This window comes from Oncorhynchus keta, chromosome 11 (genome assembly GCF_023373465.1).
Source record: "Oncorhynchus keta strain PuntledgeMale-10-30-2019 chromosome 11, Oket_V2, whole genome shotgun sequence".
In the NCBI taxonomy this organism is placed as follows: domain Eukaryota; kingdom Metazoa; phylum Chordata; class Actinopteri; order Salmoniformes; family Salmonidae; genus Oncorhynchus; species Oncorhynchus keta.
Window position 1 is genome coordinate 12,824,099 of NC_068431.1, and position 23,089 is coordinate 12,847,187.

Below are 23,089 nucleotides of genomic sequence, written 5' to 3' on the forward strand. Positions count from 1 at the left end.
GAAGGGTGGTGTGCATCCCCAAGGGCTCTGAAGGGTGTTTTGCATCCCCAAGGGCTCTGAAGGGTGTTGTGCATCCCCAAGGGCTCTGAGGGGTGTTGTGCATCCCCAAGGGCTCTGAGGGGTGTTGTGCATCCCCAAGGGCTCTGAGGGGTGTTGTGCATCCCCAAGGGCTCTGAAGGGTGTTGTGCATCCCCAAGGGCTCTGAAGGGTGTTTTGCATCCCCAAGGGCTCTGAGGGGTGTTGTGCATCCCCAAGGGCTCTGCGAGTGGAGAAGTTATTCTCTGCTGCTGGCCTACTCTCCAGGCACCATCGCAGGAGACTGAAACTCATGTTTCTTAAAAATAAATTCAAGGGCACTGAGCCAAATAAGGCATGTTTTGTTTACTTTGTATTTAATTCTAAGTCACAGCCTGTATGGGCAATTTATAATCCATAATGTTTTAATACAAAGAAATGTTGTTTAAATGGTGAGTGCTTTATGTCCCTACCAGCCTGTTGTCGCACTCCCAAATACTTCACAATGCATTTCTTTGTAGGTTATAGCCTTGAAATAATTTAAATAATATAGCCTAAATAATACTTTTTCCTTCCTTCTTAGGCTCCCTGTCTGACTCCTGACTATTTAGTGTTTATATGCTGTTTAATATGACATGTAGCCTATTTGAAATGATGAGCGCTTCTTACATTCACCTTTTCATGTTTATTAAAATACTTTTTATTCAAATCATATGGTAGCTCCAGGTATTCACAAAAATTGATGGGTGTTGGTTAAATTGTGATTTTAATGAATGGAGTGAATTCGGAGCTGCAGTTTTTTTCCTGTGAGTGCAGAACGGTTTTTAGCATTGGATGTGGAGCACCATGAGTGATGTGCGGGATTATCGACCGTTCAACTCCTCTCACATACTCTGGTGTCCAGACACCTCATTTTAAGCATTTTGACCACAGAAAAAGTCCAGCAGCACTCCATTTTATTCAGAGCCCCGTGAAATGACACCAAATATATATTTTACATACCCTACTGAGTACTCCCCATAATACTTTTACTGCAGCACCTAGAATAGTTTATGCTCTATAAGCTAATATGTATTTCAGATACATTGATTTGCATTGGGGACATTTATTTGACCTTAGAACATGTTTTAAAACCCAAATATATATTTTTATTTTATGTTATTTCACCTTTATTTAACCTAGTAGGCTAGTTGAGAACAAGTTCTCATTTACATCTGCAACCTGGCAAAGCAGTTCGACACATACAACAACACCGAGTTACACATGGAATAAACAAACATATAGTCGATAATACAAAAGCAAAAGTATATATACAGTGTGTGCAAATGAGGTAAGATAAGGGAGGCAAGGCAATAAATAGGCCATGGTGGCGAAGTAATTACAATATAGCAATTAAACACTGGAGTGATAGATGTGCAGAAGATGAATATGGAAGTAGAGATACTTGGGTGCAAACGAGAAAGATTAATAAATAAATACAGTATGGGGATGAGGTAGTTGGATGGGCTATTTACAGATGGGCTATCTACAGGTGCAGTGATCTGCTCTGACAGCTGGTGCTTAAAGTTAGTGAGGGAGATATGAGTCTCCAGCTTCAGTGATTTTTGCAATTCGTTCCAGTCATTGGCAGCAGAGAACTGGAAGGAAAGGCGGCCAAAGTTGGAATTGGCTTTGGGGTGACCAGTGAAATATACCTGCTGGAGCGCGTGCTACGGGTGGGTGCTGCTATGGTGACCAGTGAGCTGAGATAAGGCGGGGCTTTACCTAGCAAAGACTTGTAGATGACCTGGAGCCAGTGGGTTTGGAGGGTATGAAGCGAGTATGAAGCGAGGGCCAGCCAACGAGAGGGTACAGGTCGCAATGTTGGGTAGTATATGGGGCTTTGGTGACAAAACGGATTGCACTGTGATAGACTGCATCCAATTTGTTGAGTAGGGTATTGGAGGCTATTTTGTAAATGACATCGCCGAAATCGAGGATCGGTAGGATGGTCAGTTTTCCGAGGGTATGTTTGGCAGCATGAGTAAAGGATGCTTTGTTGCGAAATAGGAACCCGATTTTAGATTTAATTTTGGATTGGAGATGCTTAATCTGAGTCTGGAAGGAGAGTTTACAGTCTAACCAGACACATAGGCACTTGTAGTTGTCCACATATTCTAAGTCAGAACCGTCCAGAGTAGTGATGCTGGACGGTCGGGCAGGTGCGGGCAGCGATTGGTTGAAGAGCATGCATTTAGTTTAACTTGCATTTAAGAGCAGTTGGAGTCCACAGAAGGAGAGTTGTATGGCATTGAAACTCGTCTGGAGGGTTGTTAACCGTATCCAAAGAAGGGCCAGAAGTATACAGAATGGTGTCGTCTGCGTAGAGGTGGATCAGAGAATCACCAGCAGGAAGAGCGACATCATTGATGTATACAGAGAAGAGAGTCGGCCCGAGAATTGAACCCTGTGGCACTCCCATAGAGGCTGCCAGAGGTCTGGACAACAGGCCCTCCGATTTGACACACTGAACTCTATCAGAGAAGTAGTTGGTGAAACAGGCGAGGCGGTTATTTAAGAAACCAAGGCTGTTGACTCTGCCGATAAGAATGTGGTGATTGACAGAGTTGAAAGCCTTGGCCAGGTCGATGAATACAGCTGCACAGAATTGTCTTTTATCGATGGTGGTTATGATATCGTTTAGGTGCACCCATGACTAGCTCTGATACCAGATTGCATAGCGGAGAAGGTACGGTGGGATTCGAGATGGTCGGTAATCTCTTTGTTAACCTGGCTTTCGAAGACCTTTGATAGGCAGGGTAGGATAGATATAGGTCTGTAGCAGTTTGGGAATACAGTGTCTCCCCCTTTCAAGAGGGGGATGACCGCGGCAGCTTTACAATCTTTGGGAATCTCAGACGATAACGAAAGAGAGGTTGAACAGGCTAGTAATAGGGGTTGCAACAATTTTGGCAGATAATTTTAGAAAGAGGTGGTCCAGATTGTCTAGCCCGGCTGATTTGTAGGGGTCCAGATTTTGCAGCTCTTTCAGAACATCAGTTATCTGGATTTGGGTGAAGGAGAAATGGGGAGGCTTGGGCGAGTTGCTGTGGGGAGTGCAGGGCTGATGACCGGGGTAGGGGTAGCCAGGTAGAAAAATGCTTATTGAAATTCTCAATTATAGTGGATTTATCGGTGGTGACATTGTTTCCTAGCCTCAGTGCAGTGGGCAGCTGGGAGGAGGTGCTCTTATTCTGCATGGACTTTACAGTCTATGTGTGTGTCGTAATGCGTGTGTCACTCAAATATGGGATTCATATTTTTATATGACATGAAGAAATACAGGTTATTGACACTTTTCTACTATTATGTGAGGACTTTTATTTTTTAAATGTTCGGAATTTGGGACCCGGAAGTGCTGTTTTAGTGTTGCTGATATTATTCTCTTGACACGTAGCTAAATTGGCGGAGTCCAGAGTAGAATTGTTCTACGTTGCAGGTAAACAGTTAGTATTGCTTTGTGAAGGCCATAGTACATAAATATATATAGCTTGATTAATTATTTTATTGAGGCCCACATTAATTTTGTATGTTTTCAGTTGTGCTATAAACGAGCTAACGTACCAGCCACTCTGACATTCTGCTCTAAATCTAAGCTAGGCAGCAGCCAGTTAACATTTGCATAGTTAGCTGATAATTATGTAGCTACCACCGTGTTTAGTGAATTAACGAGTTAGCTAGATGTCGTTTTAATTCAGCTAACATTTCGCTAAATTATTATTGGCTAACGTTAACTGTGCCCTAGCTAGCTGACCTCGTTAGCAAACTACCTAGCACCTTTTTCTGTTGGTTGGCTAGCTGGTCACTACTTTGGCTAACAAAATTAGTTAACTAACTAATGTTACCCAACAATAACTTTACCGTTAGGTAACGAGCCCGGTGCCGAATTGCGTAGTTTAAAAAAACGAACGTTAGCTAGTTAACTATAATTTCATTGAACTCCTGATTAAAGCTAAATCTGCCTGGGTACTTTTACACAGGAAGCACAATTCTGATCTTGTTTTCACTAATTTGGCGTTTTTCTCAATCAGTTCAGCTCTGAAAAATATCTGATGTGATTTGTCAAAAGACCTATTGGTGTAATAAAAAACAATTATGGGCTGCCTGTAAATGCAGCCTAAAATTGGTAAGAAACGTAAATACAGTATTTGCTAATCTAGCAGTAAAGTAAAGAGGTCAACCACAAACTAAAACGTTAGTGTCCTGGAAACCAGACATTGAATTACGTTGATTTCTATAGAAATTATCGTTTGAATCAAGAAAGCTACCTCTCATGTCTACAAGTCAGAATTGTTGAATGCAATTATATCTTAATTATTTTCACGTATTTTACTGGTTGTCCGTGCGGATGGCCCTTTTTGTCCGTAGGAATGTGAAACAATATATCCACAGGAAAGTATAATTACATTAAACTTTTCAAAGCCTGGTCGTGTGTTCAGATTTCTACACCTGAAACATGCGGACAGAACAAAGTAAACTCGTGCACCAGCTATATTTTAATATTGTGCCACGCTTCAGGTGATGGAAATGTAAACGCACTACCAGCGCTTTAAAACGTTCATTTAATTACACTTTCCAGTGAACATTGTCTCACATGCCTACCCCCAAATGGACCAACCGCACGGACAACTGGTAAAGTTAAAATATATTTTTATTCAACATTGTGAATTGTAGAGGAAGTGAGAGAGAACATTCCTGATTCCAACATTAATTTCTGCCCGACGTAGAATTCAATGTTGGGTTTCCAGGCGAAGGTGTTGGTGATCAGTATCTTCGCTGCACCGACATTATTAGCTGTTAGCTATCCAGCCAGATTGCGATGTAGCAGCTAGCTATGATCCCAAATGAAAACTGAATGCTTACAGAGTTCGGTATGATTGCACAACATCAATGTCACTGTTCAGATGGATTCACGTCTTGAAAGTTGGCGAATGGCGTTCCCCATGAGGCTGCGTTTTTCTAGCTAACGTTTGCCATCTCACTAGGCTAATCTGGTTTAGCTAGTTACTTGAAAGGATGAAGGGCAGGAATAACAGACACACAAGAACTTCCTTAGATACCTATGCGTCAAGAAGCTGTGCTATGCCATCTATTGAATACTGTTGACAATTTTCTCCTCTAGCCTTACTAGTTTTATGAACCATTTGTTTTTTTGCAGACGGTCAGAAATGTCAGGGTTTGACAACCTCAACACAGATTTCTACCAGTCCAGCTACAGTGTAGATGACCACGGGCAAACTGCTGGATATGGCTACAGTAACACAGAAGATCCCTACAAACAGTAAGTTTTGTCAACCTGTTAGCAGTGCATTAATCATGAAGTGCTTTGAGAGGCAAGTTAAGGACCGTATCACTTCCACCTTTTATTTTTTTTAATTTTACCTTTATTTAACTAGGCAAGTCAGTTAAGAACAAATTCTTATTTTCAATGACGGCCTGGGAACAGTGGGTTAACTGCCGGTTCAGGGGCAGAACAAACGATTTAACCGACATCCTAGACCCACTACAATTTGCATACCGTCCCAACAGATCCACGGATGAAGGAATCACCATTGTGCTGCACACTTCCCTATCCTACCTCCAAAAGAGAAGTACCTTTGTAAGAATGCTGTTCGACTTCAGCTCAGCCTTCAACACCATAGTGCTCTCCAAGCTAAGCTCAGGGCCCTGGGTCTGAACCCCTCCCTGTGCAACTTGCAGACCTGCCAACATGTCCGCATTTTGCGTACCAACTATGCAATTCTGTTCATGTACGCAGGTACGAGATCCGAGTTAAAAGTATACAGAAATGAATAGGGCCGGATTATTTAAATAAATACATATATATTTATTTACATTTGAATGAAAAATAAATCTAACATCCCTATTCTCGAGCTGCAGCATGTAGACATGTACAGAGTTTGTGTCAATGGACATGGAGATGAATACATCATTATTGGATGTAGCTACCCCCGTGTCTGCCCTTCCTGTTTTTTGTGATGCTGAGTTTTCCGACTCGGCTGTACGTAAACACATGGACAAATCCCTTATCGACTCCGTGTGTTGTGGAAAGGTTAACACTAATTGGTTCAAGCTAACGTTAGTGAACATAAGATGGACGTTCAGTGGGCTCTAAAGTGCCAGCAGTCCACTCGCATTTGCTAGTGAAAGAAATGAAATGCAAATACGAAAAATAACTGGTTGAATTTGTGCGAGTTTGATACATTTAATTCTGCGTCCCATTAGTAACATTACGAGTATCACGCATCCTGATAGACTAAATAATTATGATCCACGTCACAAAAAGCATAACAAAAGTAAAATAAATATAAATATATTGGCATTACATGTGGGGAGTTTAGAAGACTGCGTGATGGAGAATGATTGAGTGTCAGGTATTAGCTAAAGAGGTAATGCTTCTAAAATGCCTTTGCACTAGATTTGAGATTTTATCAATTTTGAAAATCTGAAATGATGTATGTGCTGCAAAGAAATCTAATAGGCACCTTTACATGGGCTGAAACAGCAGACTCTTCTAGCGAACAGCGGTCAGATTCCCTTTGCGGTAGCCTACTTAAGCTTTGAGTAACCAGTTTGCGGTCTGTCGATGCAATCTTTTGTTTTTATGTTTTCAAAATGATTTAGCTTTTAGTGTTGATTTAGGAACCCTGTCTAAAAAGCCAATACTTGTGAGCTGGCCCTGTTTAAGAGGTGACATGCATTCCTCTACTATAGAGACTAAACTTGGGAGCATGTGCTTAGAAAAACATTCTAGATAATTATCTCCATTCTACACTGAACATGTAATGGTATAAACATACAATCTGTGCTAATTCCACAAAACATATATTTTATATGTTCTGTACTTATCGGTATGAATATTTTATTTGTTTTGTAAATACCTTTTCAATGGACTGAACTGAACCAGGTGTGATCCATAATGTTTAAGCACATGAATATCCAATTTCCAGCTTGCTTCTGGTACTCTAAAAAGTTTGACACGGTTGGCAGGCCTGGACGTCCTGATGGGCTGACCTCAAGTGTTGTTGCCTACCTTCACCACATCTGCCACGCTGATCCTCAACAGGGGGGCCCCCGCATGTGTGCTTGCTCAGCCCCTTGTGCTCAGCCCCTACTGTTCACCCATAAGTGTGTGGCCACGCATGTCTTCAACATAATCATCAAGTTTGCCGATGACCAAACAGTGGTAGGCCTGTTTACTAAAGCTGAAGAACATACGCACATCAAGGTGCTGGAGTTGTAGGCAAACTCATGGAAAACAGAAAGGGAAAACGCTGCACACTGCTGATTTTATTTATTTCTTTATTTCTTTATATATATATATTTTATTTATTTATTTATTAGGGGCAGTACTCAGTGACATCACTTCCTGAAACGAGGTATTACCAACCACAATGAGACAACTTACAGTGAGGAGGAGAGCACTCTGACAGAAGTGGTACAAGGAAAATAACCTCTCCCTCAACTTCAACAAAACAAAGGGGCTAATCGTAGACTACAGGAGACTGCACAGCAGATGACCTGGCCTTCACAATCACCTGACCTCAACCCATCTGAGATGGTTTGGGATGAGTTGGACCGCAGAGTGAAGGAAAAGCAGCCAACAAGTGCTCAGCATATGTGGGAACTCTGTTGGAATAGCATTCCACTTGAAGCTGGTTGAGAGAATGCAATGTGTGCAAAGCTGTCATTAAGGCAAAGGGTGGCTTCTTTGAGGAATCTCAAATATAAAATAGATTTTGATTGAACTTTTCTTTGGTTACTACATGATTCAGTACGTGTTATTTCATAGTTTGTCTTTATTATTCTACAATGTAGAAAATAGTAAGAATAAATAAAGAAACCCTTGAACGAGTAGTTGACCAAACTTTTGACTGGTACTGACACACACACACACACACACACACACACACACACACACACACACACACACACACACACACACAGTGGCCATTTTATTAGGTACACCACCCTGTTCAAGAAATGGTTCACTCCTACAGACAGTGAGTCACGTGGCAGTGGCGATTATATAGATAGCAGACATTGAGGCATTCAGTTACTGTTTGATTGAATGTTAGAATGGGCAAAACAAATGACCTAAGCAACTTTGAGTGTGCTATGATTGTCAGTGCCAGGTGTGCCAGTTTCAGTATCTCAAACATCTGGCCTCCTGGGCTTTTCACGTATGACGGTGTCTAGGGTTTACTGAAAATGATGAAAAAACGGTAGTCCTTTGGGCGAAAATAGCTCATTGATGAGAGGTCAAAGGAAAATGGCAAGAATCGTGAAAACTAACAGGCAGGCCACAAATGGGCAAATAACAGCGCAGTACAACAGTGGTGTGCAGAACGGCATCTCGGACCGCATAACATGTCACCACACCGGTTTTCTTTCCAATCAGCTAGAAACAAGAAGCCGCTCCAGTGGACACACTGGACAATTGAGTGGAAAAACCACGCCTGGTTTGACGAATCCCGTCATGCTGATGGCAGTCGGGATTTGGCGTAAGAGGCATGAGTCCATGGCCCCATCCTGCCAGGTGTCAGCGGTACAGGCCAGTGGGGTGATGGTTAGGGAAATGTTTTCCTGGCGCATGTTAGGTCTCTTGATACCAATTGAGCAATGTTTCCATGCCCCGAATAAATCAGGCTGTTCTGGATGCAAAGGGGCTTAATTTACTTGACTTTATGTGCGTATTATTACTACACTGTTGGCGCTAAAAACGCTAGAGTATCGCTGCACCTGAGAACATCTGCAAACCTGTGTATGCAGCCAATAAATGTTGATTTTGATCAGTCACTTTTCTAACTCACTGTGATCTGAGAATAGCTACACTTTAGAAAAGCCTGTCTCCAATTTCCCGCAAGGGCCAGTTTTGTTAGTTCTGTTCCCATGTTGCTTACTAGCTTGAGACGTGACATGTTTGTGTTTAATAAAGCCATGGAGGGGTTCTGAAGTGTTCCTATGTGTCACCCCAGGGGTCAATATGGTCAGTATGACTACACCCAGCCAATGGGATACGCAGCCCCTGGGATGATGCAACCTCAGCAGCCCTACACCGGCCAGATCTACCAGCCCACACCGGCCTTCACACCTTCCCCCACACAGTCCATGTACGGCAGCAGCTTTGACGACGAGCCCCCGCTGCTGGAGGGTAAGGATAACCCGGTGGTGAGACTCCACAGGGGAAAGGGATGGTAAAGAATGCTTTATCCCAAATCAAGCCCTTTCATCCACCTCCCTAGGCACCTTTGTTGATCTGAGAGGATTGGCTAGTTTTAAGCAATATGGCACAAATTCCATGTGATCTATCAGAAGCCAGGTGGAGCTTTTCGATTGGATCCTATACTCAGACCTATGCCAGAGCATGGGGGCTTCATACTTGGGATTGATTGGGGGAATGAAAGACACTGGAATTTCCTCAAGGTGAAAGAGTGGGCAGGGGTCGAGATCGACCGTCGATTTGTCAACGCCAATTCCCATTATTGGAGTTTAAAAAAGCAGATATCGATTTTAATTGGATATTTTATTTATTTATATATTTGTAATAATGACAATTGCAACAATACTGAATTAACACTTATTTTAACTTAATATAATAAATTAAATCTAAAAATAAATAAATAAATAGTGAAACATGTGCAATTTGGTTTAAATAATGCAAAAACAATGTTGGGAGAAGAGAGTAAGTGCCATATGTGCCATGTAAAAAAAGCAAACATTTAAGTTCCTTGCTCAGAACAAGAGAACATCTGAAAGCTGGTGGTTCAATATTCCCAGTTAAGAAGATTTAGGTTGTAGTTATTATAAGAATTATGATGTGTTGACTATTTCTCTCTATACCATTTGTATTTCATATACCTTTGATGTTCTTATAGGCACTTTAGTATTGCCAGCCTAATCTCGGGAGTTGATAGGCTTGAAGTCATAAACAGCGCTGTGTTTCAAGCATTGCTAAGAGCTGCTGGCAAACACAGTAAAGTTTGAATGAATGCCTACGAGCCTGCTGCCTACCACAGCTCAGTCAGACTGCTCTGTCTAATCATGATTTAATTATAATAGGCACACAGAAATACCAGCCTTTGGTCATTTAATATGGTCAAATCCGGAAACTATAATTTTGAAAAAAATGTTGATTCTTTCAGTGAAATACGGTCCAAATGTTTCTGTTACATTGCACAACGTTCAATGTTATGTCATAAATATGTATAATTCTGGCAAATTAGTTAACATTTCGCAACGAACCAAGCAAATTGTTGCATATACCCTGACTCTGCTTGCACTGAACGCAAGAGAAGTGACACTTTTCCCTAGTTAATATTGACTGCTAACATGAATTTTTAATTAAACATGCAGGTTTAAAAAATATATACGTCTGTGTATTGATTTTAAACAAGACATTGATCTTTATGGTTAGGTACATTTGTGCAAAGATTGCTTTTTTCGGCAATGCGCTTTTGTTAAATCACCCGTTTGGTGAAGTTGAAGAAGGCTGTGATTCGATGATAAATTAACAGGCACCGCATTGATTTTATGCAACGCAGGACAAGCTAGTTAAACTAGTAATATCATCAACCAGGTGTAGTTAACTAGTGATTTTTTTAAAAATAAGTTAACAATCTTAAGTTCAATGCTAGCAAACAACTTACCTTGTGGATGCAAGGAGCCAAGGTCCTTTAGACGCTGCACTCGCTTAACAGGTGGTCAGCCTGCCACGCAGTTTCCTCGGATTGCAATGTAATTGGTGTCCATGCCGATTTAATCGGTCGACCTCTAGTCAGGAGAGCGCTATGATGGGTTTCAGATGTCTTCAAATGTTATGTCGCATGCTTCGTAAACACCCGGTCACTAACAGTGAAATGCTTACTTACTGGCCCTTAACAATGCAGAGAAAAATATACAAATAAGTAGGAATAAATACACAGTAATGATAACCTGGCATTATACACGGGTACCGAGTCGAAGTGGAAGGGTATGAGGTAATTGAGGTAGATGGTACATATAGTTAGGGATAAGTTGACTAGGCAACAGGATAGAAAATGAACAGTAGCAGCAGCATATGTGATGAGTGTGTGCAAAAAGGTTCTATGCAGGTAGTCTGGGTAGCTATTTGGTTAACTATTTAGCCGTCTCATGGCTTAGGATAGAAGCTGTTCAGGGTCATGTTGGTTCCAGACTTGGCGCATCGATACTGCTTGCTGTGCAGTAGCAGAGAGAACGGTACATGCCTTGGGTGGCAGGAGTCTTGGAACATTTTTAGGGCTTTCCTCTGGAGCTCGGCCCCAGTGATGTACTGGGACGTAGTGTCTTGCAGTCGTATGCCAAGCTGTTCCCATACCAGGCGGTGATGCAGCCAGTCAAGATGATCTCAATGGTGCAGATGTATAACTTTTAGATCTTTCTTTTAGATTCTTTTTTGAGATCTGTTCTGTATCCGTGTAGTCAGAGTTGCCCAGTTATCCAGCTGTGTGCACTAAATTGGTCTGCAGTCTAGGGCCATCCTGCTCGGGAGGAGCCACCAGGGCCATCCTGCTCGGGAGGATCTTATTTTGGAGCTAGGCATACATCTTCCACTCCATTCATCTGATACAGTGTTGTCATAGGGAGACATGCGTTCTCGTCATAAATACTTATTTCTTGGCTTGTAATTTCCCTTAAATGTAAAGTGTATTTCATTCTAGGGGGTATATAGATTTTGTTCAGACTATTGTATGAATGAGTTGTCCCTCTCACCCAACCCTTTGTCTTATATCTGACATTGTTTTAATATCTTTTCATGGGTATGCCTCATAGAATTAGGCATAAACTTTGACCACATCTGGCAGAAGACCCTGACAGTGCTCCACCCCATGAAGGCAGCAGACGGTAACATTATGAATGAGACTGACCTGGCTGGACCCATGGTGTTCTGTCTGGCCTTCGGAGCCACCTTACTTCTAGTAAGAACTATTCCATTGATGCAGTACATCACTAGAACACTTACATGGTATCAATATGTATTTGAAATTTTACCTTGTGCTTTAATATAACATTGTTTGTTCTGGGAAGAGATGACTATGTAAAAGGGGATGGCTGATGTGTTGTCTATATGTTCCTGTCTAACTGCTGCAGACAGGAAAGATCCAGTTTGGCTATGTGTACGGCATCAGTGCCATCGGCTGCCTGGGGATGTACTGCCTCCTCAACTTAATGAGCATGACCGGCGTGTCGTTTGGCTGTGTCGCCAGCGTACTGGGCTACTGCTTGCTACCCATGATCCTCCTTGCCAGCTTCGGAGTCATCTTGTCTTTACAGTAAGTACAAACATGGGCTTGAGAAGAGGTTAGTTCGATATGGTAAGGTCTTGTATCACTACAATAGATCGTATCTGTTTATTGTAAGTGTCGGGTGGTGCACAACAATTTTATAATCAGCCTTTGACTTTTGATGCCCTATTTGTTTGTTTATGTAGTATTACAGTGCAATTATCTATTAATAATATATCTATTATTACCACACCAGTGTTTTCCCTATGATATTTTTTCTCTGCAATGGTAGTGGGTTTGGTGGTCCGGGTGCATGCCGACATTTTACTAACTGATCTAACTTTATTTACCTTTTTCAGAGGCATGTTTGGAATAATCATCGCAGCCACGATAATTGGCTGGTGCAGTTTCTCTGCTTCCAAGATCTTCATCTCGGCCCTGGCCATGGACGGACAGCAGCTTCTGGTGGCGTACCCCTGTGCCCTCCTCTACGGGGTCTTCGCCCTTATCTCTGTCTTCTAAATGTTGTCGGTCTACACCAGGGTTCCCCTAACTCGGCCCTGGGGCTCTGGTGCACATTTCCTTTTTTTGCCCTAGTACTACACGTTTTGAATAACCAACTCTTCAAGCTTTGATTATTTGAGTCAGTTGTGTAGAAATCCAAAACCAAAATGTGCACCCAGGTGGTGGGACCAGGACAGAGTTGGGGAAACCCTGGTCTAGAACAGTGTTTTCCAACTCCTATCGTCCTGTACCTCTAACAGAACACATTCTTCCTGTAGCCCTGGACATGCACCCCTGATTCAACTTGTCAACTAATCAAGCCCTCATTGAGTTGAATCAGGTCAGTTTGTCTGCGGCTACAACAAAAAAGTGTATGCTATTGGAGGTACTGGAGAACTGGCATTGGGAAACACTGGTCTACACCCTGCAAACGGACCAACAAACGCAACTAACTTTAGGGCCTGTCAGAAGCCCTTCTGTGCTGCACCCCCATCACAGTGGTATGGCCAGTTACCCTGTCTGTTGCATTCCATTTTTACACCTGCTTACACGGGTCCGCGCAAAAGTATCAATTCCAAACCCCTTCTATTCAGGACTAAGGACCCATCCACCGACCACCACAGAATCTTCTATTCCATGTAAAGCTTCTTTATTCTGTATGTTTGTTTCTTAGATTTATTTGAGCCTTGAGGCCTTCAGAAAATGGTTTGCACAAGTATTTTCAATTTCATTCAACTGAAGCAGGAGATTTGAAATGGAGCAGTTAGTTAATTCTGTCGGCCCTCTCATGCATACATGCACATCTGGGTACTCTGAGGTCAACTTGCAACTCGGAAGAGACATGTCTTACAAAGCTGAAATGGTTTTAAATTGCTGAAACACCAAAGCTCTGTGCCCTTCCCCACTATATTTCCCAGCCCTAGGCGCATGGCCTAACAGTGAGCCTCCTTAGCTAACTACATGTGGTCAAGGGTGTGTTAGTTATGCAGCTTGTGTGATTGTAAGCTTTGGTCAGTCAGTGCCTGCGTAATGACAGCTGCACACATGCAGACTCAAAGAATTTATGTCCCAAAAAAATAAGAATGTTGTTTTTTCATTTTCTCTATTGACCAGTGGGAACCAGCTAATGTGTGCCTCATGACCTAGTTTTTCCTTAATTAAGTTAAGTTTCACTGTGTAATGGTATTGTACTACGGGTTGTTAAACCACACACGAAGGAGCTCACAGATCCTGAGTTTTGTCTCCTACACCTTAACTTAAATCCTCCTTTTCATGCAGTTTGCATTTGATCAGTTTTCTATTGTTTTCAACTCTACCTGGAGAGCTACCATCCTGTAGGTTTTCACTCCAACCTTAATCTAGCGCACCTTCTAATAGTTAGCTGGTTGATAAACTGAACCAGGTTAGTTACAACTGGAGTTGGAGTGACAATCTACAGGAGGGAAGTTCTCCCGGAACAAGGTTGGAGACCCCCCTGATGTAGGCTATGCGTTGAGGTTTTTTTTTGGCTTCAGGTTGAAAGTTTCGGACTTTTGCCATTCACTTTGGACTGATATTAAAATGTGGCTTTGGAATTTTGGTTTCACACACAGGTGTCATCTGAGAGGCTGTTAATGAGCACCGGGTTTTAAGGTCATTGGGTGTTTTTTTTGTTTTTTTTCCTATAGATTTGTTTCTGTGCTAAACCTGAGCTCCTCAAATGGATGCGTTTTTATATTTTTGCCCTCTTAAGCAAAATGCGGCAATGAAAATGGAGTGCTTTTCAATTTCAACAAATGTTAAGGGGGATACTGTATTTCAAAAAACCCAGAGTAAATACAGTAAGTAGCCTTTCACGAGCTAGCTGGAACGGCTCAAAGGAGCAGATCTCCTGAGGTAGCTTGACGTACAAGTATACCCCCTGGACAGGATGCTAGTCTATCGTAGGGCCTTACCCCAAAATCTATCTCCTTAATGCTGAGTGCCAGGCAGCGACGCATCGTGTCCCATTCTTAGTCTCTTTGTATGATGCGGCCAGGGATCAAACTCCCAACCTTTCAATCTCAGGGCGGGACACAAGGCCACTGAGCAATTACAGTGCTGCTCTTATATGGCCAAGTATTTATATACTGTATCATTTGTTTTGTACATCAAAGTCGATGTTGTGCTTTTGTCATGTGGAAATTCTTGATAGATGGGCGTCGTGCTTGTGTGGTTTTATCTGCCACAATCTAAATAAAATATTTAATGTCATCTATGGTCCGTTGCATAGTTTTTACATGCACGTGATGTGGCGTCCTGCCCGGAGTCCATTTTAGTATTTCTCATGCTTTCAGCCTAAAACATTTTAAGGTTTGGTATTTCTGGAATTCATCCTGTAATGACTGGGTGTTGGAACCAAAACCACACTCACTCTGAGTCTACTGTATAACGTTGTCTTTGTTATCAGAAAAAAAAATATTAGAAATACAACTATTATCAATGAATTCAGTTTTACATAAGCTAAAGTTTAAAGTAAGGTGATATAAATACGTAGCCACAGAAACAAAGTTCATGAGATTAGTATTTGCTAATCTTAGGTAATATTAATATATTAGCCATTACTGAGACTCACTTAAAGACAGCACCTTCGATCATACAGCAGTAGGAAAATAAGGATATAACATCTACAGAAAAGACAGGAATGTCTATTGGGGAGGTGTTGTGGTATATGTTCAGAGCCATATTCCTGTAAAGCTCAGAGGTTTTCATGACAATTACGTAGAAGTGCTGTGGTTGCCGGTTCACCTGCCTCATCTGAAGCCTCTTCTTTTAGGGTGCTGCTATAGGCCACCAAGTGCTAACTGTCAGTATCGGGAGAATGTTGGTGACCAGAACATTGACTGGTTATCTAGATGTCCTTTAAAGAGTAAGCTTCTTACTGTGACTAAGGCCTGTAACATGACCCAGGTTATCACTCAACCAAACCAAGTGTATACTGATGGTGTTTGTGACAGGTTTACTCCAAATAAATATCAGTTCGCATTGGCTGTAGTGACCATAATATTGTCGTAATACATTGTATATTACTGTTTTATATAATTTTATCCTTTCAGTATGAATAGATTGTTTTTATATATCCTTAGAGATTGAAAGTAGTGTTCGGTTCAAGCTCTTTGTGTATGAGAAGTCAGGATTTAGTAACCCCAGGCCTCTCCTGACTGATAAGAAGTCCTGACTGATGGAAATGTATTGAAGTACATCTTTGAGGAAAGGAGGGGGTGAGAGCTAAGAGTATAAATGGACACCACTTCATTGAATGTACAGTTGGAGTTATTAAAACTTGTTTTTCAACCACTCCACAGATTTCTTGTTAAACTAAAGGTTTGGCAAGTCGGTTAGGACATTTGTGTCATGTACAAAGTAGTTGTTTCAACAATTGTTTACAGACAAATTAATTCACTATCAATATTCCAGTGTGTCAGAAGTTTACATAAACTAAGTTGACTGCCTTTAAACAGCTTGGAATATTCCAGAAAATTATGTCATGGCTTTAGAAGCTTCTGATAGGCTAATTGACATAATTTAAGTCAATTGGAGGTGTACCTGTGGATGTATTTCAAGGCCTACCTTCAAACTCAGTGCCTCTTTGCTTGGGAAATCAGCCAAGACCTCAGAAAAAAAATTGTAGACCTCCACAAGTCTGATTCAGCCTTGGGAGCAGTTTCCAAATGCCTGAAGGTACAACGTTCATCTGTACAAACAATAGGTAGCAAGTATAAACACCATGGGGCCACGCAGCCGTCATACTGCTCAGGAAGGGGACGCGTTCTGTCTCCTAGAGATGAACGTACTTTGGTGCGAAAAGTGCAAATCAATCCCAGTACATCAGCAAAGGACCTTGTGAAGATTTTGGAGGAAAGTGGTACAAAAGTATCTATATCCACGGTAAAAGAGTCCTATATCAACATAACCTAAAAGGCTGCTCAGCAAGGAAGAAGCCACTGCTCCAAAACTGCCATAAAAAAGCCAGACTACGGTTTGCAACTGCACATGTGGACAAAGATCATGCTTTTTGGAGAAATGTCCTCTGGTCTGATGAAACAAAAATAGAACTGTTTGGCCATAATGACCATCATTATGTTTGGAGGAAAACGGGGGAGGCTTGCAAGCCGAAGAACACCATCCCAACCGTGAAGCACAGGGGTGGCAGCATCATGTTGTGGGGGTGCTTTGCTGCAGGAGGGACTGGTGCACTTCACAAAATAGATGGCATCATGAGGCAGGAAAATTATGTGGATATATTGAAGCAACATCTCAAGACATCAGTCAGGAAGTTAAAGCTTGGTCGCAAATGGGTCTTCCAAATGGACAATGACCCCAGGCATACTTCCAAAGTTATGGCTTAAGGACGACAAAGTCAAGGTATTGGAGTGGCCATCACAAAGCCCTGACCTCAATCCCATTGAACATTTTTAGGCAGAACTGAAAAAGCGTGTGCCGGCAAGGAGGCCTACAAACCTGACTCAGTTACACCAGCTCTGTCAGGAGGAATGGGCCAAAATTCACCCAACTTATTGTGGAAGGCTACCCTAAAAGTTTGACCCAAGTTAAACAATTTAAAGGCAATGCTACCAAATACTAATGTAGTGTATGTAAACTTCTGACCCGCTGGGAATGTGATGAAAGAAATAAAAGCTGAAATAAAAAATTCTCTCTACTATTATTCTGACATTTCACATTCTCAAAATAAAGTGGTGATCCTAACTGACCTAAAACAGGGCATTTTTACTAGGACTAAATGTCAGCAGTTGTGAAAAACTGAGTTTAAATGTATTTGGCTATGGTGTATGTGAACTTCCGACTTCAACTGTATGTATTCAGCTGGTATATCTAAGCTGAGTAAACATTTGATACATCACTCGAAGTTTGGGCTAGATGGAAAACTATTAAGAATGTTAGCAGACTGTATTGCCACCCATATTTGCCATGTCTTTAACTAAAAGCCTAAAGGAGTGTGTGCCCACAGGTGTGGAAGGAAGCTAAAGTAATTCCACTACCTAAAAATAGTAGAGCACCCTTTGCTGGCTCTAACAGCCACCCAATCAGTTTGATTGTTCTTACTAAGCGCATGGAGAAAATGGAGTTCAAATCTAAATCAAATCAACGTTTATTTGTCACGAAATACAACCTTACAGTGAAATGCTTACTTACAGGCTCTAACCAATAGTGTGCAAAAAGTGCGTGTTTATGTGTAGGTAAGTAAAGAAATAAAACTGTAAAAATACATTTGAAAATAACAAGGCTATATACAGACACCGGTTAGTCAGGCTTATTGAGGTAGTATGTACATGTGGGTATGGTTAAAGTGATGCATATATGATGAACAGAGAGTAGCAGTAGTGTAAAAAGAGGGGTTGGCGGGTGGTGGGACACAATGCAGATAGCCTGGTTAGCCAATGTGCTGGAGCACTGGTTGGTCGTGCCAATTGAGGTAGTATGTACATGAATGTATAGTTAAAGTGGCTGCATATATGATAAACAGAGAGTAGCAGCAGCGTAAAAGAGGGGTTGGGGCAGGGGGGAGGCACACAATGCAAATAGTCCGGGTAACCATTTGGTTACCTGTTCAGGAGTCTTATGGCTTGGGTGTAAAAACTGTTGAGAAGCCTTTTTGTCCTAGACTTGGCACTCCGGTACTGCTTGCCATGCAGTAGTAGAGAGAACAGTCTATGACTGGGGTGGCTGGGGTCTTTGACAAATTTTAGGGCTTTCCTCTGACACCGCCTGGTGTAGAGGTCCTGGATGGCAGGCAGCTTTGCCCCAGTGATGTACTGAGCCGTACGCACTACCCTCTGAAGTGCCTTGCGGTCGGAGGCTGAGCAATTGCAGTACCAGGCAGTGATGCAACCGGTCAGGATGCTCTCGATGTTGCAGCTGTAGAACCTTTTGAGGATCTCAGGACCCATGCCAAATCTTTTTAGTTTCCTGAGGGGGAATAGGCTTTGTTGTGCTCTCTTCATGACTGTCTAGGTGTGTTTGAACAGATACAATGCTATTCATACTCTCATGCATATGAGGAAGGGCACTCAACCTGTACTGCACTGACTCAGATAACTGATCATTGGCTGAAAGAAATGGATAATTGTATCTTTATTTAACTAGGCAAGTCAGTTAAGAACAAATTCTTATTTACAATGATAGCCTAGGAACAGTGGGTTAACTGCCTTGTTCAGGGGCAGAAGGACAGATTTTTACCAAGCTCGGGGATTTGATCTGGCAACCTTTCGGTTACAAGTCCAACGCTAGGCTACCTGCCCAACTAAGATGATAGTTGGAGCTGTGTCGTTAGATTTTAGTGCAGCCTTTGATGTTATTGATCATAATTTGTCATTTAAAAAACTAACTTGCTATCACCTGCCATCACATGGTTGGAGAGCTACTTATCCAATAGAAAGAGAGTATGTTTCAATTGAACCTTCTCTAACATCAGAAATTAACAGGGCCGTTCCCTTGGGCCACTACTCTTTTTTTTTTACAAATGATTTCCCACTTGTCTTACAAGAAGCTAAACTATCTATGTATGCTGATAATTGCAAACTCAACACATCAGCACCTACAGCCAGTGAAACTCTTAGCAAGGAGTTACAGTCAGTGTCAAACTGGATAATTAACAATAAACTGGTCTTAAATACCTCTTAAAGCCAAACACATTGGTTTTGGTTCAAAGCATTTTTTTTTACCTAAACCTCAACTGGAGTAGAGGGTGTGACAAGTTGAAGAAGCTCCTAGGAGTAACATTGGATGGTTAATTATCATGGTCAAGTCGTGAAGATGGGGAGAGGTATGTCTGTTATAAAAAGAGGTTCTGTGTTTTTGACACAAAGATCAAGTGTATAACAGTAGTTGTTCAGGCTCTTATCTTGTCCCCTCCTGATTACTGTCCGGTAATATGGTCAGGTGCAGCTAAGAAAGAGCGTAGTAAAGCTGCAGCTGGCTCAAAATAAAGCAGGACGCCTTGTCCTTAACTGCACATTCACAACTAACATCAATGACATGCATGATAGTCTTTCATGGTTGAGGGTTGACGAGATTAACTACTTCTAGTCTTTAAAAAAAAACACTTTTGTGTGTTTAAAATGCCTAACCACTTGTATTATCTATCTGCATACACTTCAAACACATACATACCCCACCAGACACGACACAATGGGTTTGTTCACGGTACCCAAACCCCCCAAAATAATAATGCGTCGCTCAGTTATGTACAGAGCCATGACATTGAGGAATACTCTACCGCCGGAGGTTACTCAAGCAAAAAGCAAGTTTATCTTTTAAAAACTTTTGTATGAAAGCACCTCTCCTATTTCTATAGATCAAATGTAACTGTACTGTTTATAAGAATATGAATATCTGAATAGTGTGTAAATAGTATTTTCATTGTGTCTTATTTACATTTGATTTTGAATTCACAGTTTCTAAATTTCTAAGACACTTTATGAAACTGGGGTCCACTTGATATCCATTATAACCTAGAGTACAACAGTATTCATTTTTTCCACACACAATGCAAATGCTAAGCACATTTTTGCAAATCGGTAAACACAACTCTACTTAAGACACACATTTCAGTGGAGTAAATCACATCAAATTAAATGAATGCGTTTGATCACAGCTGATGCAAATTACTCCCATGAATGTGAACGTCTTTGGCATGTGTGCAAAACTTATTTGCACAATTGTTCAAATCAGCAATCAGTCCTTATTCATGCATAAAAGGGGTCCCTTCTGAGTTGCTGTTAGCAAGAATGGACCGAGGCCAAGAACAAAGGAATGGTAGAGGGTGGTTCAGATGCAGGGAAGTGGAAAGTTTATGATGACTGCCCACATGAGCAGATGTTCCTCCTAGATGCAATGAATACCAGTTGTCTGCAACTACTGCAGAGGACTACCAAGCCTGGATGCGCCATGCAAGGAAATATTTTCCTCACCTCATTCCAAGGGAAAACATTCAGTGTGATGTTGATGACAACGTGGCCTGATGGACAAGAACAAATGGACTGAATGTGGTGTGTATTGTATTTGTGTTGCCTTTTTTGCCATTTCTTTGTTTTTGCAGTGATTCGTTATCTTGGTGTATTTAATTTTTATTCTCTGTGTATACTGTACAGCAGGGGTACTCAAGTACTATTTGAGAAGGTCCGGTCACACAAATTTTCTCAGTGGCAAAGGTCCAGATGGATAATGTCATAACACCCACACGACCCCAAACTGTTCCCACCCCTTTTTTTTTTACCCATTTTTCTCCCCAATTTTGTGGTATCCAATTGGTAGTTACAGTCTTGTCTCATCCCCTCAACTCCAGTACGAACTCGGGAGAGGCGAAGGTCGAGAGCCGTGTGTCCTCCGAAACACAACCCAACCAAGCAGCCTTAGACCACTGTGGAGTAATAACAAATACATTAAGGGAGGGGGGTGACCTGCGGTCCGTATTGACCCTGTTCTGGGTCTGGAACCGGTGTGGATCCGCCAGTTGAGTATGGAGGCTGTACAGCATCAGTGAATTTGTAAAGGACAAAATGGTAAAAGGTTAAATAAAGCCTTTGGTTTCTGGATGTTCTTGACATTCTTCAGTTAAGTAATTTTAGAAAAATAGGATACAGACTACGCTGCGATACAGTGCATTCAAAAATTATTCAGACCCCTTGAACTTTTTCCACATTTTGTTACGTTACAGCCTAAATATTCAGACCCTTTACTCACTACTTTGTGGAAGCACTTTTGGGGGGATTACAGCCTCGAGTCTTCTTGGGTATGACTCAACAAGCTTGGCACATCTGTAATTGGGGAGTTTTTCCCCCATTAATCTCTGAAGATCCTCTCAAGTTCTGTCAGGCTTAATGGGGAGCGTCGCAGCACAGCTATTTTCAGGTCTCTCCAGAGATGTTCGATCGGGTTCAAGTCCAGGCTCTGGCTGAGCCACTCAAAGACATTCAGAGACTTATCCCGAAGCCACTCCTGCGTTGTCTTGGCTGTGTGCTTAGGGTCGTTATCCTGTTGGAAGGTGAACCTTTACCCCAGTCTGAAGTCCTGATTGCTCTGGAGCAGGTTTTCATCAAGGATCTCTCTGTACTTTGCTCCGTTCATCTTAGCCTCGATCCTGACTAGTCTTCCAGTCCCTGCCGCTGAAAAACATCCCCACAGCATGATGCTGCCACCACCATGCTTCACCGTAGGGATGGTGACAGGTTTCCTCCAGACGTGACTCTTGGCAATTGGGCCAAAGAGTTCAATCTTGGTTTCATCAGACCATAGAATCAAGTGGGCTGTTGTGCATTTTACTGAGGAGTGGCTTCTGTCTGGCCACTCTACCATAAAAGCCTGAATTGTTGTGTGCCGCAGAGATGGTTGTCCTTCTTGAAGGTTCTTCCATCTCCACAGAGGAACTCTGCAGCTGTCAGAGTGACCATTGGGTTTTTGCTCATCTCCCTGACCAAGGCCCTTCTCCACCGATTGTTCAGCTTAGACGGGCGGCCAGCTATAGGAAGAGTCTTGGTGGTTCCAAACTTCTTCCATTTAAGAATGATGGAGGCCACTGTGTTCTTGGGGACCTTCAATGCTGCAGAAAGAAATGTTTTGATTCCCTTCCCCAGATCTGTGCCTCAGCACAATCTTGTCTTAGGGCTCTATGGACAATTACTTCGACAACATGGCTTGGTTTTTGCTCTGACATGCACTGTCAACTGTGGAACCTTGTTCCGGGTTGAAGCGAGCGGTCGCATTCGCACTTCGCTCTGCAGGTTGTATAACTTTTTCATTACATTTCATTATAGTACAACGGTTGATTTGTCTAATCTTAGCAATTCTTCTTAGCTAGCTACATAGCTGTCCTTGTATCAGAGATAATTGCATAATTATCGTATTTCGTCGCCCTAACGTAGCCTTCACTGCTATTCGCCCAGGAGCTAGCAAGCGCTAGCTAACGCACACAGATTAGCATCACTGTAGTGCTATTCACTCAACTCAACGACTTGATTAGTCTAGTGTTAGCTAGCTACATAGCTGTCTTTGTTTCCAAGATAATTGTGTAGTTTAGTGTGTGTAGCCTTGGAGTGATTATCTTAATTCACTGAGGTTCGCTAGCCAGCTATTTGTCGTCCTTAACGTAGGAGACTCTGCTAGCTAGCCAACAGCTAACAGCTAGCCAACGTCTACTGTTTCGAATTCAATCACCGGTCAGGTAGTGTCACATTTTCATTTCATTTCATTACAGTACAACGGTTTGATTTGTTTGATCGTAGCTAGCTACATAGCCGTCTTTGTTTCAA

At 42.0% G+C, this 23,089-nt stretch overlaps 1 protein-coding gene across 2 annotated transcripts; it reads left to right on the forward strand.

Moving 5' to 3' along the window:
• Window positions 1–3,390: 3,390 nt before the first annotated feature.
• LOC118372877 (protein YIPF5-like) lies at window positions 3,391–15,035 on the forward strand. 2 transcript variants are annotated; one of them, XM_035758905.2, is made up of 6 exons: window positions 3,391–3,493; window positions 5,213–5,335; window positions 9,033–9,208; window positions 11,848–11,993; window positions 12,166–12,347; window positions 12,659–15,035. In XM_035758905.2, exons 2-6 carry the CDS (start codon window positions 5,223–5,225, stop codon window positions 12,819–12,821), a joined length of 780 nt encoding a protein of 259 aa, XP_035614798.1. In that variant the 5' UTR covers window positions 3,391–3,493; window positions 5,213–5,222; the 3' UTR covers window positions 12,822–15,035. The 2 variants fall into 2 exon arrangements, with proteins under 2 accessions (XP_035614798.1, XP_035614796.1); XM_035758903.2 differs by lacking the exon at window positions 3,391–3,493 and adding an exon at window positions 4,663–4,686.
• Window positions 15,036–23,089: the final 8,054 nt, after the last annotated feature.